The sequence below is a fragment of the Stylophora pistillata genome, chromosome 10 (genome assembly GCF_964205215.1).
Source record: "Stylophora pistillata chromosome 10, jaStyPist1.2, whole genome shotgun sequence".
NCBI classification, from domain to species: Eukaryota; Metazoa; Cnidaria; class Anthozoa; order Scleractinia; family Pocilloporidae; genus Stylophora; species Stylophora pistillata.
The window spans coordinates 12,465,009-12,479,547 of record NC_142528.1 but is presented as its reverse complement, the minus strand read 5'-3'; the positions used below and the strand labels follow the sequence as shown (position 1 = coordinate 12,479,547).

The following is a 14,539-nucleotide window of genomic DNA, read 5'->3' as shown; positions in this document are numbered from 1 at the left end:
CAAAACGACCTTCCTCCAAACATTGAACTAAATGCTCGTGCATTTTCCGTCGGTCAAAAGAAACATCCGACGGGTCATTTCCAGCTGCCAATTCGTATGCATTGGCGATGGCAAACAGACCACAGTCCATCCCAACCCGTTGTATTTCAGGTGCAGGCAGCAATTTCATAACAAGGGTCCTGTCCGTGACCAAGGTTTGATAACATTTATGACGTAAGATTCTTGCCGGATGAACTGTCGTAAACCCGCAAATGCTCCTTATTCGACGTTAAACAAACCCAATGTCTTTTTCCAATGTGATGAATTTGAACTGATGGTTCAGAAACGACAGAAAAGGATGTTTGGCACAGTTGCGTATCTTGCCAGCCACCAATGTTCGGAGATTGCTTCTTTAAAATGCTTCGTGATCCATTGATGACGTTGTCTTCAAGGCAATTGTTGCTTAGGATACGATCAGACTTGAGTTCTGTCGAAGTGTTTTTGTCCTCTTTATCGATCGGCACCAGATTTCAAAGGTATTTCTGCAGTGGTGTTTGCGTCTGACTGTACTAGATGATAGTAGGTCTTTAGTCTTGGGCTGTTACATGATTTTTTCAGCTCAGTACCGCCTTCGTTTCGGAGATTGTAGAGCCACTTTGGTAACACCTTGCTGATGGTATAGGGACCTGACCACGCCCGCTCCGGTTTGCCTCCTTTTCTTGCCTCGTTCCGTAAGTTTGTCAGCACAATGGTGTCACCCTCCTTTGTCGGCTGGTGCTTTGCATCGTACGATATCTTTGCCTCTCTCGTGCTTTTTTAATGTTATGCATGGCTTGAACCTTAACCCGGTCGCGAATGTTCACCATGACGAGTACTTGCTCATGAAAATTAGAGGGTGCATCTCCAGCCTTGTCAGTAAGTGAATCAGTTCTGCTGGGCTTTGACCTGATTTTCATCTCGATGAGTAGCACGGGTGCACGGCCGAACATCAACTCGAACGGTGTGAATTTGGTGATGTAATTTTTACTGGTTCGATAGGCGAACAGATTGGACTTGACTGGTGCACATCTCAGTCATCTTGGTTGTCGTTCACGAACTTGACTAGAGCTCTCGTTAGCGTCTGATTCATTCTTTAATCAGGACCATTAGACTGCGGGTGGTATGCCGAACTGATCCTGTGGTCCGTGCCACACAACTTAAACAGCTCCTCGTTAACCCTGTTAACGAATTCTCGGCCCCGGTCGGACATCACAATTTACGCCACTCCGTACCTGGTGATCAGGTCGTACAGGAAATCCACCACACCTAGCTATAGAGGAATAAAGGCTGATAGTTTCGAAAGAAACTGTTTGGGGCTGCGTCGGTGGGAGTAACGAAATAATTTGGATATATCAACAAAGTTGAAATGGTAAATTGGCCACCGTAATGATTACAAAAGCTGACGTTTCGAGCGTTAGCCCTTCGTCGGAGCGAAGGAGCTATAGAGGACCGATAAAAATTTGTCTATCGGAGCAAGTCTTCGTGCACATATTCAAAAACGGGCATGTTAAATTTCTGTCTTTGATAGATCGACAATGAACGCAGTAGATTATAAAAAATAACACGCGGGTAAATTAATGTCGGTTATTACATACCTTCAGCTGATTTGCTTTTATGAGGAGCTGCCTCTGGCCACTTGCTGAAATAGCAAGTAGAGGTGATCAAGTACTTATTACCACGGGACGTTTCGGGCAGAGGTCCTACCAGATCGATACCAATACGATTCCAGACAGCATCCTTTACTTTAATCGGGTGTAGCTGAGCAGAATACTTTTCGAATTTCTTGGAAGTACGCTGGCAAACATCGCAACAATTTCAATCACAGTCCTCCAACAATCGAGCCCAATAGAACTGAGATGTAACCTGAAAGAAGAACAGAAACACGACAGTTAAGAACGATAAATCCAATTGTAACTAGAATTTAAAAGTTCAAGAGAGGCATCACTGAATTTAATACAAACCTTTTCTCTTGTCTTGTTAAGGTCAAAGTGCCCAGCAAGTTTGTCAGAGTGACAAGCTTTCCGTATCTACTGCTACTCGTCTCGGCTGTGAACCATCTTCTAGGCTGACCGTTCCTCTGGCCAATGAAAAACAGCGCACCGTCTTTATGAACGAATTTTTTAGCTTTCTTACGTAAATTTCTGTTCTGATCTTTCGAAAACTCGATTGGATACTCAGTATCGCGGAGATAGTGAAAAACTATAGTAATAATGATAAAGTAGAATAATACCTTTTGCAGTATAGGCGGGGGAACTCAATTTCATTATGGAGCACTCAGTAGCAATAACATTAATTACTCAGTGCCGATAACGCTTTCCACGCACGTAAACTTTTCTCTACTATGACTATTATTTGGCGCGTCAAAGCAACTCAGTGTCTAGTAAATTTTTATCCCTTTTTCATTTCCTACCAATAATTTGTCACCGCAGTCAGTTGTTTAGTTTAATTTATTTAGTTTAACGGGCTTTTGCTGCTTACGGAGATGTTTTTGTTGAAAAGAAACCGAACAGACCAAGCACAATAATAAGTGTGATTTTTACGCTTTGAGCGTCGTAAAAACCTTTATTCAAAGTGTTGTAGAGCATTTTCAAGGATTGATATTTCGAGTATTTTTAGGTTTACCTTGTGATTTATTAAGTCTCGCCTTTTCGTCTCAACGTGCTATTTTGGTAGATCTATAGTTTTGATCATTTATTTTTAGTGTGTGCTTGAACTTGGCTCAGTTCTTACCGTGCTAGACATTTTGATCGCTTGTTATGGTTGAGAATAACTAGTTTGCTAGGTGGTCATGTTTGGGTTGGTAAAACTGACCTTGGGTTTACCCTTACTGAATATCTTGTTTTAGAAATTCCCACGGTCAGCTAACCCAAACATGTCTGTGATGTTTACATTAAATGAGAGGGCACTCCTCGCTGAAGTTAGAAGAAGAAGAGAAATAGCTGTCGTAGTAGAAGGTAGTAGCAACAATAGAAGAGGAGAGAAAAAAAGAAGAAAAGTATAGAGTCTTGTTACCTGTTGTTAATTCGCCAAGCGAGTGGTAAAACCCCCACAACAAAAGTTTCACACAAATTTTTCGCATAGCAATTGACTTGCGGTAAATACTTTTGGCGAAAAGCGCTCGATTCCAAGTTCCCACACAGCTGAGCTCAGTTTTCTTGGGGGGTCCAAATCCGCGGAGGGGGATCCAAAACTGCTAACGCATTTGTACCGGTGGGGGGGGGGGGTCCATATCCGCAAGCAAATTTGGACCGGGGGGTTCCATATCCGCTAGCGGATCTAGACGGGGGTCCAAATCTAGGGGGGGGGGTCCAAATCCGCTAGGACACTGGTGTAGATAAACTCCAGTGTGTTTCTCATGACAGACTCGGTAGACATCTCCAAGCGAACTACTCCTTCTCTGGACTCCTTCACTGATGTCGGTCGCTGTTCAACAGCTTTTCAAAGAATGGACTTGCTTCTCAAAGAACGGTTTTGTGCGCCTTGAACTCGCCATCTTTGACCACCAAAGTAACATTTCACGGCTGATCGAGTCCATCTTTTGAGAAAAACACTTTACCCGAGATTTCTTGTGCTAGGTTAACCCTTTGCATACTAAGTGAACGCATATGTCCAGATAATACCGTTACTACTTTTGATACTTGTTTCTTGTCGAACTTAAGACACAACATTATGTAAGTGTGTAAATTGTACCGGCTCGTTGATGTGACACCTATTGCAACCTAAAACGCCCACAATGATTCCTGATTTTCATGGCAGTGAACCGTTCGTATGGCAACAAATCCCAAAGTCCAGCAGTTTGCTCCAAGAGCAACACCAAAAACATGTCGATCTTTTAAGATAAAAAAATTGCTAAAAAAATCAAAAGTTTGCGTTCAAATCACACCTCAGGGCCAGATCTTGGAGTTTGGCAAGAAAATTCCTTCTCACTTTATTTGCCAGCCCTTGTTTCTCCATTTGATGAAAGCCAGTGTCGCGAACACAACCGTTGCCTTCTTGATGCCCGAAAAGAGTTCTGGGTAATTCCGCCACAACTTGAAAAGGCAACTGCTATCATTTCCATTTCAAAGAATTATTAGAATCGTGTCGGGCCATCCAGTCCTACCAGCAAAATATCGCATCGATTGAAATTTTTACCGCTCAAAACTTGGCCACATAGCCTTGCTAGGTCCTGGAAGCCATCCACAGATGGGCCCGAGAGACAACTTCACTTGTGAACACGCCAAGCTGGCAGTAAATTATCGTTGGCGGTCCACTCTACATGAAGCCATCTCTCACCTCTGTTTTCCTTCAGAGGCCTGCCTCTAACCACAATCCAGCTTAATGATGCCGTCGTGAGGGCTTCTGTAGAGGGAAAATGGCTTGAAAAACACTTATAAACGGCCAGAAAAGCGAGAAACCGAATCGATTTGAACGCATCCAAACACGAACTGTTGATCTAGGTCATGTGACCCCAAGGTCTGAGCCCATTGTAACGGATGCTCCATATGAGGACCAACGAAGTGAGGTTAAGTTTGTATCGCCAAATTACAACTGAATAAATATGGGCTATTTCGTATTCAAAGGGTTAACTTTGTCAGATGTTGACGCGGTGATGGGGATCGATGCCATATTTGTTAAAATATGATGATGAAGTAAGCATCGTTTTTAAGCTGACTCATAATTGGACCTAATTTGAATGTCACTGCTAGTACTATTGGCTTGGCTCTTTGCCCAATTATGAGGGTCTCAATGGCGGGTTAACCGTCAACCGTCAAATGGCTAAAATATTAACAGTCAACCCTTAAAAACGCAATATATTTACCGTCAACCGTCAAATAAGCAAGCCAATGTTAGCCTTCAAATGTCTCAGATATCCTTAATTAAGAACTAAGCGATTGCTTTAATTGGGGTAAAGTTCTGTTGTTTATAACTAAAAGTTTTGATATATCACAAAAATACATTTATGTAAGTCCTTTAACTTCTGGTCGCGAGTAAAACTGGTTAGCATCAGAACTTACTTCCACCGATAAAAGGGCTCATTTTTAATCGTCAACTGTCAACGTGACCTCCTCCCCCCACAATGAAACCCTCATTAGAGACATGATTTGAGTCAGACTGATCCTGACAATGGGAGGGACAGGCGCGTTAGTGAACATGACCACCCTCAGTCCCAACCCTCCCCCGCTTTTCTCGTTCTATCCTCTGAGCGGGCTTCTGCATATTTCTAAAGAAAGGCTTGGTAGTCTCCGCCGGGGTTTGAATTTTCGTCTCCATTTTAAAACATGGTTCAAATTTGCACCACCGAATAAGTTTGCAAGACCCTGCAGTTGCTTCTAAACACCGCTCAGCTAAATCAGCCTGTTTTTAGACAACTGCTTGTTCAGTCTTCCGGCGCTAAAGAAAAATGAAAACACCTTGATGTATGCCACAATGTACATTCCCATTCTCCTTGTCTGTACATTCCGGTTGCTTCGAAGTTTTTCTCAGCTTTTTAAAAATTTCTTTAGATCGTTATAATTTCCTCCTAAAAGACGAAAAGTCCGAAAATAATTGTGCCATTAAATACTTCATGTTGTAATTATTTTTCATCTCGACCAACACAATATAAACCGTTCTCTCGTGACAATAGAGATTTTAGTTATTCTTTTCATAAGGCAAAATCATGACTCAGCACTGAGCCTGCCCCGAAGAAATGGCTGATGAAAAGTTAAATTTGAGCTAAGATATCGTCTATGTCTCATATTGCTTACGCTTCCTGCTGTATTGCACTGAGGTCTGAAGTTTCGAGACACCCCTAGCTTGTTTTTTGACAATGTTTTACCTATATATGCATATCGCTATTAAGTTTAAGATCAGACAATTTCCAGCTCCCCCCATCCCCAAGCACCGATTACAAAGAAAGCATTTGGTAGTATAGATGGTTGCGTCAGAAAACCCCGATAAATTGCTTTTGGAGAAGAAGGGGGGTGGGGGGAAGGGGAAAGCTTAGTCTCGTTCCCAGACCTCCCACGGCCAAGCCTACTTTCTAGTTACAATTACACGATAGGATCTGGGTACGAGTTGATGAACCTTATGGCCTCATGGTACAGAAACTGACGAAGGGCTAACGCTCGAAACATCAGCTTTTATAATCGTAACGGTGGTCAATTTACCATTTCAACTTTGTTGATATATTCAAATTATTTCGTTCACCCACCGACGCAGCCTCAAACAGTTTCTTTAGAAATTATCAACCTTTATTCATTTGTACAGAAACTGAGATAAGTTCGGTAGCAACGCTAACTTTACCTATAACATTACTTTATTTCATCATAAAAATCGCATCGCGGAATAATTTATCTTTCTTTGTTTTCCCTTTAATCATTTTTACAGAAGTCAAAAAATATATATTTGTAAGGAAACAACTTGTCTTTGGCACAATGCACCAAACATTAATCCAGTACATCTGGAACGTGATTTGTCAAGTTACTAGTTCTCTTCTACGATTGGTCTGTGACCTGATCAGCGTCATCATTACCAGCTTCTCTATCTTCGTGATATTGTGCAGGGAATTACTTATACAAGTCTACGCTGCGGTACTAAGCAGCTGCATTCGAACTCTTTCCATTATTCAGCAGGAGTTTTACAGTTAACTATGCCGAATCGTCGTCACTCGAACTTTCACCCGCCGTCCCAGCCAGAAAACAGCTTACTCGACCCACACTTCGCCTTCCAAGTCCAAATCCTGCACTTGCAAGATCCTTTCCTGGATCAATAATTTTGAAATCTGTGTTCTTATTCTGTTCGCTCGATTCTTTCCTCTGAGTGTATAGGAACGGCAAAAGTGGGGCTCTTTGAGAAGCTGCGGAGGGTCTTATGGGCCCCTCGCCATTCATGAAGAGAGCAGTTTTACTTGTCCTGTACAGAACTCCTTTGCCTGTAAAACCATTAGTTAGGGAATGTAGCGTTCTGGTCCCAAATGAGTTTAGTCCTGTCGGTCCGTTAGAGATTCCATTTTTGGGAGTGCTTGTAAACTGTCCACTGTCTTTTCTTTGTACATCAACGCCATTCTTTAACTGTGCGTTGCTAGTTCCTGAAGTGTTTTCCACCATTTCTTTACTATCTGTGGTTCTTCCAATACTTTTAGCAAGTTCCTCGGAAGCTTTACTAACTTTGGGGTCTGTAGTAGACGAATAATCTTTCCATTTTTGTTTAGCACCGTTTGTAATGGCGTCCATTGAATCAGACCATCCTAGGAGGTTAACAAGTTTTGTCACACCCTCTACGATATCTCCTTGGAGCACCACATCATTAGAGCGTCTCTCAGAACGCCGAGAAAATGGTCCTACGATCTCCCTGTTTACCAAAAGGCGTGGAGTGGAGCGGTCCACAGAATTCGCTATGCCTGCAAAGGGCTCCACCTGAAGAAATCAAAGGTACCAACCCCTAAGTGTAAAATTTTCAACCAGTACATGAATGTTTGAAAACTAGAAGACTAGTTCAATGTAAATCTCACCTCTAATGAAGTGCCCATGATTACAAGAAGATCACATTTTGGAAAATCCACAACATAGGAGTAAAATTTCTTGGGCAAGTTTTCACCAAAAAACACAATATCTGGCTTAACCACACCCTGAAAAGAAACAAAAGTTCAAGAAATGAATACAGTTTATATTTAGCATCAACAATGTATTCTGTAAATACCCTTTCATTGTGGTAAGGTTTTTTGTCTGTCACATTTTCACTTATTGAATTTCAAAGTTTATGAAATATCTCACATGCCATTGTTTTGCAATGTCGGTTCTTAATGACTAAGAAATAGAGAAGGTTCTTTATGTGTCACTTACTGAACATCTTGGGCTGGAACATTTAGGAATGTCGCCATCCATGATTGTTTTCTATAAAATGGACAAATTCTTAGTGACTTAAGCCTAAAAAAAGTTGCAGTGCTGCAGTCAAACACCCGTTATATGTATACTGGAGGGTCAGACTTGCTCTAGTGCATTTGATGTTTGCAAAGAAGGAATTACCAAGTAAGTGAAGCCCTTGCTTTCCACGAAACCTGTAGTCATATTAAGGACATGTTTCTTTCCCTTTCCAAACGTGTCATCTTACACAGACTAAGTAAAACAAAATAAGTGGAAAATGTTTTTCTTTCATACTGCTAGGGCCTGGGAATGGGAATGGGTCTTATGACCTTTGACCTTTGATGGGCAGTTCTCTTTGTTTCATCTACCATAACTGACCTTACTGGTTTCAGATGAATATGATAACAATTTCAATTCATTTTTAATTATCACACTTTAGATGGAATGTTGCCTGCAAAGTGCACATTTTTTTCAATCCATGCATCCTACCTTAATTTGTTCTCCATCATAGCTTTTGTGACATCTTATACACGAAGCAGTTGAGAATGTGCCATGTGCTTCTACAAGTTTTGTTGCTGGTACCTCAGCCACTTAAAAAAGAAAAAGCACATTGACTACAGAAACTATATACAGTGTGCTGCATCAGTCAAGGTCATCTAGTCTTGAAACACTGCCTGAGCAGCCTCAGGATAGCACCTGGAGGAGGTAAGGGTTCCAATAACTGTTTCCATAAGGGGTTGCCAATAGCGTTATGTTGTTGTTGTTGTTGTTCATTTATTTGTTTAAGCAGGTTGATTAATTGGCAGCTGTAATAGCTGATGTGGACCTGCTGTCCTAAACCACCCATCCCACCCCAGGGGAGGACATCCATCACACAGTAATCTCGTGTGTGGGAAATTAACGTCTCCTGCCCCAACCCTGCAAGAGACGGGACCTCCATTTCTTCGTCCCTGTCCGAGAAGACTAGAATACCTAACCATTTCTTGATGTTATAGAAAGGTAGCAAATTCTTCTCAATTATTTAAAGACCTTGAGTGTTGGTCCGGCCAGGGCTCGAACCCTCGACCTCCCGCACTACAGTCCAGCGCTCTATCCATTGAGCTAACCGGGAGGCGGTTAGCTCAATGGATAGAGCTCTCTCAATGGATAGAGCTCTTATAGCTCCTTTTGGCTAATCCCCAAATGGAGCTATAAGGTAAAACCCTGACACAAGAACCTGCTTGCAAGCTGAACAGATGGAAAGAGGAAAGAGGTCTCATTAAACACGAAGGTGCACTATATAAGGAAGTCTTCCCTGGGAAGACTTAGGCTCATTTGTCACTCACCGTTGACGTGTGCGGTTCAAATTTAAATGCTGGTAGACGAACAAAAGGAGCTAATGAGATATCTATTGTTTACTTCCACCGGCATGGTGGCATGAGGTAACGTGCAAACCACCTACTTCGGTCTCAAATTTACCGCCACAAATAAAGACAGTTTATATTGGAGAAAGGAAATACAAATCTCAAATATTCTTGTATTGTGATGAAGACATAAAACAATTTTGAGGAATGCGCCCGCTGTTCACTGCTTTGGAGTAGCTGTAGCTCAAGTTGACTTGACTCTAAGAGTTCTACATCACACGATGTTTGATTGACAAATGGTCCGGTGGGACATAAGGCTCCTTTTATAGTGTGCCTTCGTGTTTAAGCACTAGTAGTGCACTGATAACAGCAGACAAACCTCCTTCAGGGATCATACAAAAATGATGTTTTTCCAAATAAATTAACACATGCAAAACATGAACATTTCAAAGTAATCTGAAAACTAGATGTTTGCAAATCCTGTTAGGAATCACTAAAACTTTGAAGGTCACCAAGGATATTTCCCCACCCTTGTCAGTGCTGTCTAGACGCATTTGCCTCTAGCGTTTCCCCTCGCGAATCCTCTCTAAACTGCCAGCTACTTTAATTAGACAAAAAAAATAAATTTTAACTTCTGTTAGCCACTGTTTTTAATGAGCGGCTCCTAAAAAATCTCGGGAGAACACTTCATTGCACATTCCTCTGTCTCACACTGACCCCTTTACTCCCAAGATCTCATTAGTAATTCTCCTTACAGTCTGAAATACAATTCTTATGATGTTACTTTGGAGAATTTGGCATTGGATCAACTCATAATCCCTGATTGATATTTTTCTTTACTCTCGCCACTTGTCTGCTTGATATTGTATTGATATCGTAAAGAGTGCTGAAAATTTTTTTCCCTGGTTTGATATTTGCGCAATACAAATCAATAAATATTAAATAGTAAGGAGAAATTCTGTCTTTGTCACTCATGGGAGTTCATTAAAGGGTTAACTTAGAAAATTCAGTCAACTTACATCTTTCCAGTCCATCAATATTCTGTGTGTACATTCTCAACAGCAATCCCTTGTCATGGAGTAACTTGACAAAGTGGTGTACATAGTTTGGCTGGTAATTTCCAGGATAAAGACTCTGAGCCAGGCAGAAAAATGGCCTTGGGTCATACCAAAAGTAGTCTAGATCAAAAATGGCTGTTGGCTCTGGGATTTTGTATTGCTGCAAGTTGTCGTAAAGTCCAGTTCCTGGTGTTCTGGGTACATATAACAAAAAATGTGGTACATTAAATTATACTATGTATTACTTTGAAAATCAAACCCTTCATTTTATTGTTTTGTTTTCCATACAAACAATAAAATGAAGGGTTTGATTTTCAAAGTAATACATAGTTGGTATAATTTAATGTACCACTGCGCATGCTCACTAGTTTATTCTAGTTTGAGCACTCTGGCATGGCTTAGACGATACCAAAAATGTTGGGTCATTTGGGTTGACCCTCTCGGTTCTCCTCCATCCTAGCATCAGCACTGCACTGATAAGGCCCAGAAGGCCGAAACAGTACTGTCTGCAGTTATATAAATATATATATATATATATGATGAGGCCCAGAAGGCCGAAACATTACTGTCTGCAATTAGATATAGCTCTTTGGCAAACAAAGCTCTGCTTTCATGTCCAAATTGAACACTGTGGGTGAGTCATTGCTGCTAGCATTGCGCATAGCTCACTAGGCTTTCCTAGTTTGAGCACTCTAGCATGGCTTAGACGATACCACAAATGTGGGATCATTTGGGGTAACCATATCGGTTCTCCCCCATTCTAGCATCAGCACTGCACTGATGAGACCCAGAAGGCCGAAACAGTACTGTCTGCAGTTATATATATATATATATATATATAGAGGGATTAAACTTGGTGTCCGTGAAACAGTGCTCGATACAAATAGTAGAGCGGATATAATGTGTGGTAGGCAGAAAAAAACAACGACATATACATCTCATTCTGCCTACCACACATTATATAAATTATATATACCGGTATATATATATATATATATATAACTGCAGACAGTGCACACTGTTTCGACCTATGTGGGTCTCATCAGTGCAGTGCATACACTGGGCCAAGCTCTGGAATAAACCATTGCCTGGGCGCTACACTTGTGGGACCAAGTGCAGACACGTTGCCATGCGTGAGTGCTCAAATCACAACTAAGGTGATGAGCTTCGCCCGAAGGCTAAGTGCATGGCAACCCCAGTGTAGAGTGCTCAATCGCAAGGTAGCCAAAAGGCAAAGCCAAGCGAGAGCTATCTATATATATATATAACAGAATAAAAAGGTAAACCAAATGATGAGCTCCCAGTAGAAGGATCCGCGGAGGATACAGTGCTTCAATGAAAATGTTAAGTAAGTGTAAAACGATGAAACATGAAGCAAACTTCTAACTGTTACAGCTTTAATGTGGCAACGTTTCAGCCTTCGGTCTTCTTCAGGTGGAACGTATTTACATAGAAACTAAAAATAGGATTTTTAGTTTTTAGTTATACATTCCACCTGAAGAAGGCTGAAGGCCGAAAAGTCGCCACATTAAAGCTGGAACAGTTAGCAGTTTGCTTTATGTTTCATCGTTTTACACTTACTTATATATATATATATATATATATATATATAAATCAAAAACAAGAAAGAACATGGTGAATCTAAGGACTGAGCAACATTATACACAATCATGTATCAATGCACAGCATTGATCTAAAAATATCAGTTTGCATTTCCCCTATATTGTTCTCCAGTATACATTTCTTAAGGTGCTGATGAGGAGAATTTGATGGGAAATCAAGGGCCTCTTTAGTTGGTGATCATTTCCTTTATTCTCCTGACCTTAATGTGTGATTCAGGGGTGAAATTGTAAGGAGAAATTAGATACTGATCACTCTTATGGGTCAATTAGTTCAAAGCAAATTACCCTATGACCCCTTCACTCCTAAGATCTAAACATCAATTCTCATTACTGTCTGCTATATAGTTCTGACAATTTAAGATTTGAGAATTTGGGGTTCAAGTTAGGAATGCCCCTCAGTCCGATGAATTTCTTAATTGCCATCACTTTTCTACTTGATGATGTACTGTTACTTTACCAAATAAGAAATTTTTCATTGATCAACCCAAGGGGGGTAAAAGGTTAACAATGAAAATCAAGACAATCAGGTGTAAGAAAAACTTAAGGTGACAGGTACACAATAATTCTAATCAATAAATCGGGTAAGTTTCTAAAAAAAAAAAAAAAAAAAAAAAAATGGTGTTGCATTTGATGGAGGGTATTACAAGTTAGATTATTTGGTTTTGTTACATCCATTTTGAAATTACTGGTGGTCCCTGTAATCTGATTGGCTCTAATTAGTGCGATTTATTCACGAATCGCACCATTTTTTGCTCTAAATCACACCATTTTACGCTTGACTGAGCTTTTGACACATGACATCAGTCTTTCTGTTTAACATACAAAATAAGATGTAAAAGTGTTTCCAGTTCTGCTTTTTATTTAAAAACTGGCTCACTGCTGCATCAATAAAATACTTGAATTGACCAAGTCCTGTATTTGGGCGATTTCAAATTGGATGTAATAAAGTGGTAATTGAACCTCGTGTTGTGCAATTTTGGTCTGAAATCATACTTGTGATTTCAAATTGAACTTGCGCTGCGTGCTCGTTCGATTTTGAAATCATGTGTATGATTTCAGCCCAAATTGCACTCCACTCAGTTCAATTGCCATCATTAATCAAATGAGTTTTTAATGTGAATTGGCCATCAAAGAAAGATTATAAAGCTGACCTTTCAAGGGTTTGCATTTGCTCTGACGTAGAGCTAGTGCTCCAAATATCAGCTTTAAAAACTCTTTGCCATGGCCAACTTATATTATCAACTGAGTTCATAAAACTAAATTACCTAACAATGCTATTCAGTTTGTGCCTTAGCGGTTGCTTATATGCCTTGATCTTTTGTGAGATTGGTCATGCCGCAATAACAATTCCAGACAATACTCAAACTCCATGACAAAATCTACAATTCACAACTATCTTACTTACCTGAAATCAGGTATGCCACTAGGAGTGCTTATTCCAGCACCAGCCATGACAATGATATTCTTACATTTACCCTCTTTAATAAGATTCACAATGTCCTCAACTGAGTTGACTGCATAAGAACTCAATCCTCGAACATGACTTGATTTTGCTTTCCTGGGGATTGTGCTTTTAGAACGTGAAGGTGGATGAGGGTTTGGAGTTATTGATAGCTTTCTAAAGGATGAAGTTAATCTAGTATCTGATCGACTCGTCACGAATGTGCCTGTCTTCTTTTTCGCTGGGAGTTTAAGGGGGGTGACGCTTCGTAGAGATCCACTTGATGTTTTACGGACAGATGACTTTATGGGAGACTTTATGGCCAGGGGCAAGCGTTGAGTCTTTGTGGATTGCATGAAGACTGTATATGTGGAGAATATTTAATTTAGTAAACTTTCATCCTGACATGTTTTAATATCAAGGCCTGACCTTTAAACTTAAAAACGTTTAAAGTTAAATTGATTTAGTGTAAATGTGTAGCTTACTTTCCAGCTGTAGTTAGCCTACCAAACCGACAAATATCCTGGGTGCTGACACTACGGTTAATTAAATCAAGCAAACAGTTGTAGTTGATATTTACCCATTAATTAACAAAATTTTTTATCCCTTTAGCAACAATTGTTAACTTTCATGGCAGACGTTTCCGTACGTAACACAACGATCGATTATAACTTCATGATCCCCGCAGGCTTCATTCCTCTTTCTTTAAAAAAAATAGCGAAAAAAGTATTCGCAGCGCGACGTCAATTCCGAACTGAACGCACAATAATTTTGCACGTAAATTTTACATGAAGATCATCGAATATTCTTCCGAAACGTTGTTCTTAATTCTTCACTTGCTAGATCCTGCCATTCCGATATCAAAACTCACATTTCATGTCGAAAATCAAAACATCAAATCACGCTGGCGGGAAAGTTAATTTGCTCACGTAAACATTCGATCGAAAACAATACGTAACCAAGGAAGTGGAGGGCATAGAATTACTAACGCACAACTCAAATTTTACCTACCCGGAAACGACAAAAAAGGATAGAACCAAGTTCAATATGCCTTACACATGTAATACATGCAACCACAATCTTCAAATTAAACATCGCACACAGTGTAAGCAATAAAAAAGCATAAAGTTACCTGTCCGAAAAAGGAATGCAATCGCCGCCATAACCAACAATTGACATGGATGAGGGAAGCTGGACACTAGAGCTTTAATTGAAATATTTTACCGCTGAC

At 40.4% G+C, this 14,539-nt stretch overlaps 1 protein-coding gene and 1 pseudogene across 3 annotated transcripts; both read right to left on the bottom strand.

Annotated features, from left to right (window-relative positions):
* Positions 1–3,686, bottom strand: part of LOC148721853 (kelch-like protein 2) — a 5,998-nt pseudogene extending 2,312 nt beyond the window's left edge.
* A 2,525-nt stretch (positions 3,687–6,211) lies between these two features.
* On the bottom strand, positions 6,212–14,525 carry LOC111320561 (uncharacterized). Of its 3 annotated transcripts, none has more exons than XM_022923214.2 (7): positions 14,441–14,525; positions 13,273–13,669; positions 10,207–10,439; positions 8,334–8,434; positions 7,824–7,874; positions 7,493–7,609; positions 6,212–7,397 (listed from the first exon to the last, which is right to left on the bottom strand). In XM_022923214.2, exons 1-7 carry the CDS (start codon positions 14,469–14,471, stop codon positions 6,630–6,632), a joined length of 1,698 nt encoding a protein of 565 aa, XP_022778949.2. In that variant the 5' UTR covers positions 14,472–14,525; the 3' UTR covers positions 6,212–6,629. The 3 variants fall into 3 exon arrangements, with proteins under 3 accessions (XP_022778949.2, XP_088591889.1, XP_022778951.2); XM_088735763.1 differs by lacking the exon at positions 14,441–14,525 and adding an exon at positions 14,180–14,201; XM_022923216.2 differs by lacking the exon at positions 14,441–14,525 and adding an exon at positions 13,889–14,124.
* Between the last annotated feature and the right edge of the window lie 14 nt (positions 14,526–14,539).

Bases quoted from the DNA above. Each gene is read 5' to 3' on its own strand.
- LOC111320561 (XM_022923214.2), bottom strand. From the start codon at position 14,471: ATGGCGGCGATTGCATTCCTTTTTCGGACAG. The intron at 7,875-8,333 runs GTAGGATGCATG...TCCATTTTATAG, and splicing joins ATGATGGAGAACAAATTAAG to AAAACAATCATGGATGGCGA. The intron at 7,610-7,823 runs GTAAGTGACACA...GTTTCTTTTCAG, and splicing joins GTTCCAGCCCAAGATGTTCA to GGTGTGGTTAAGCCAGATAT.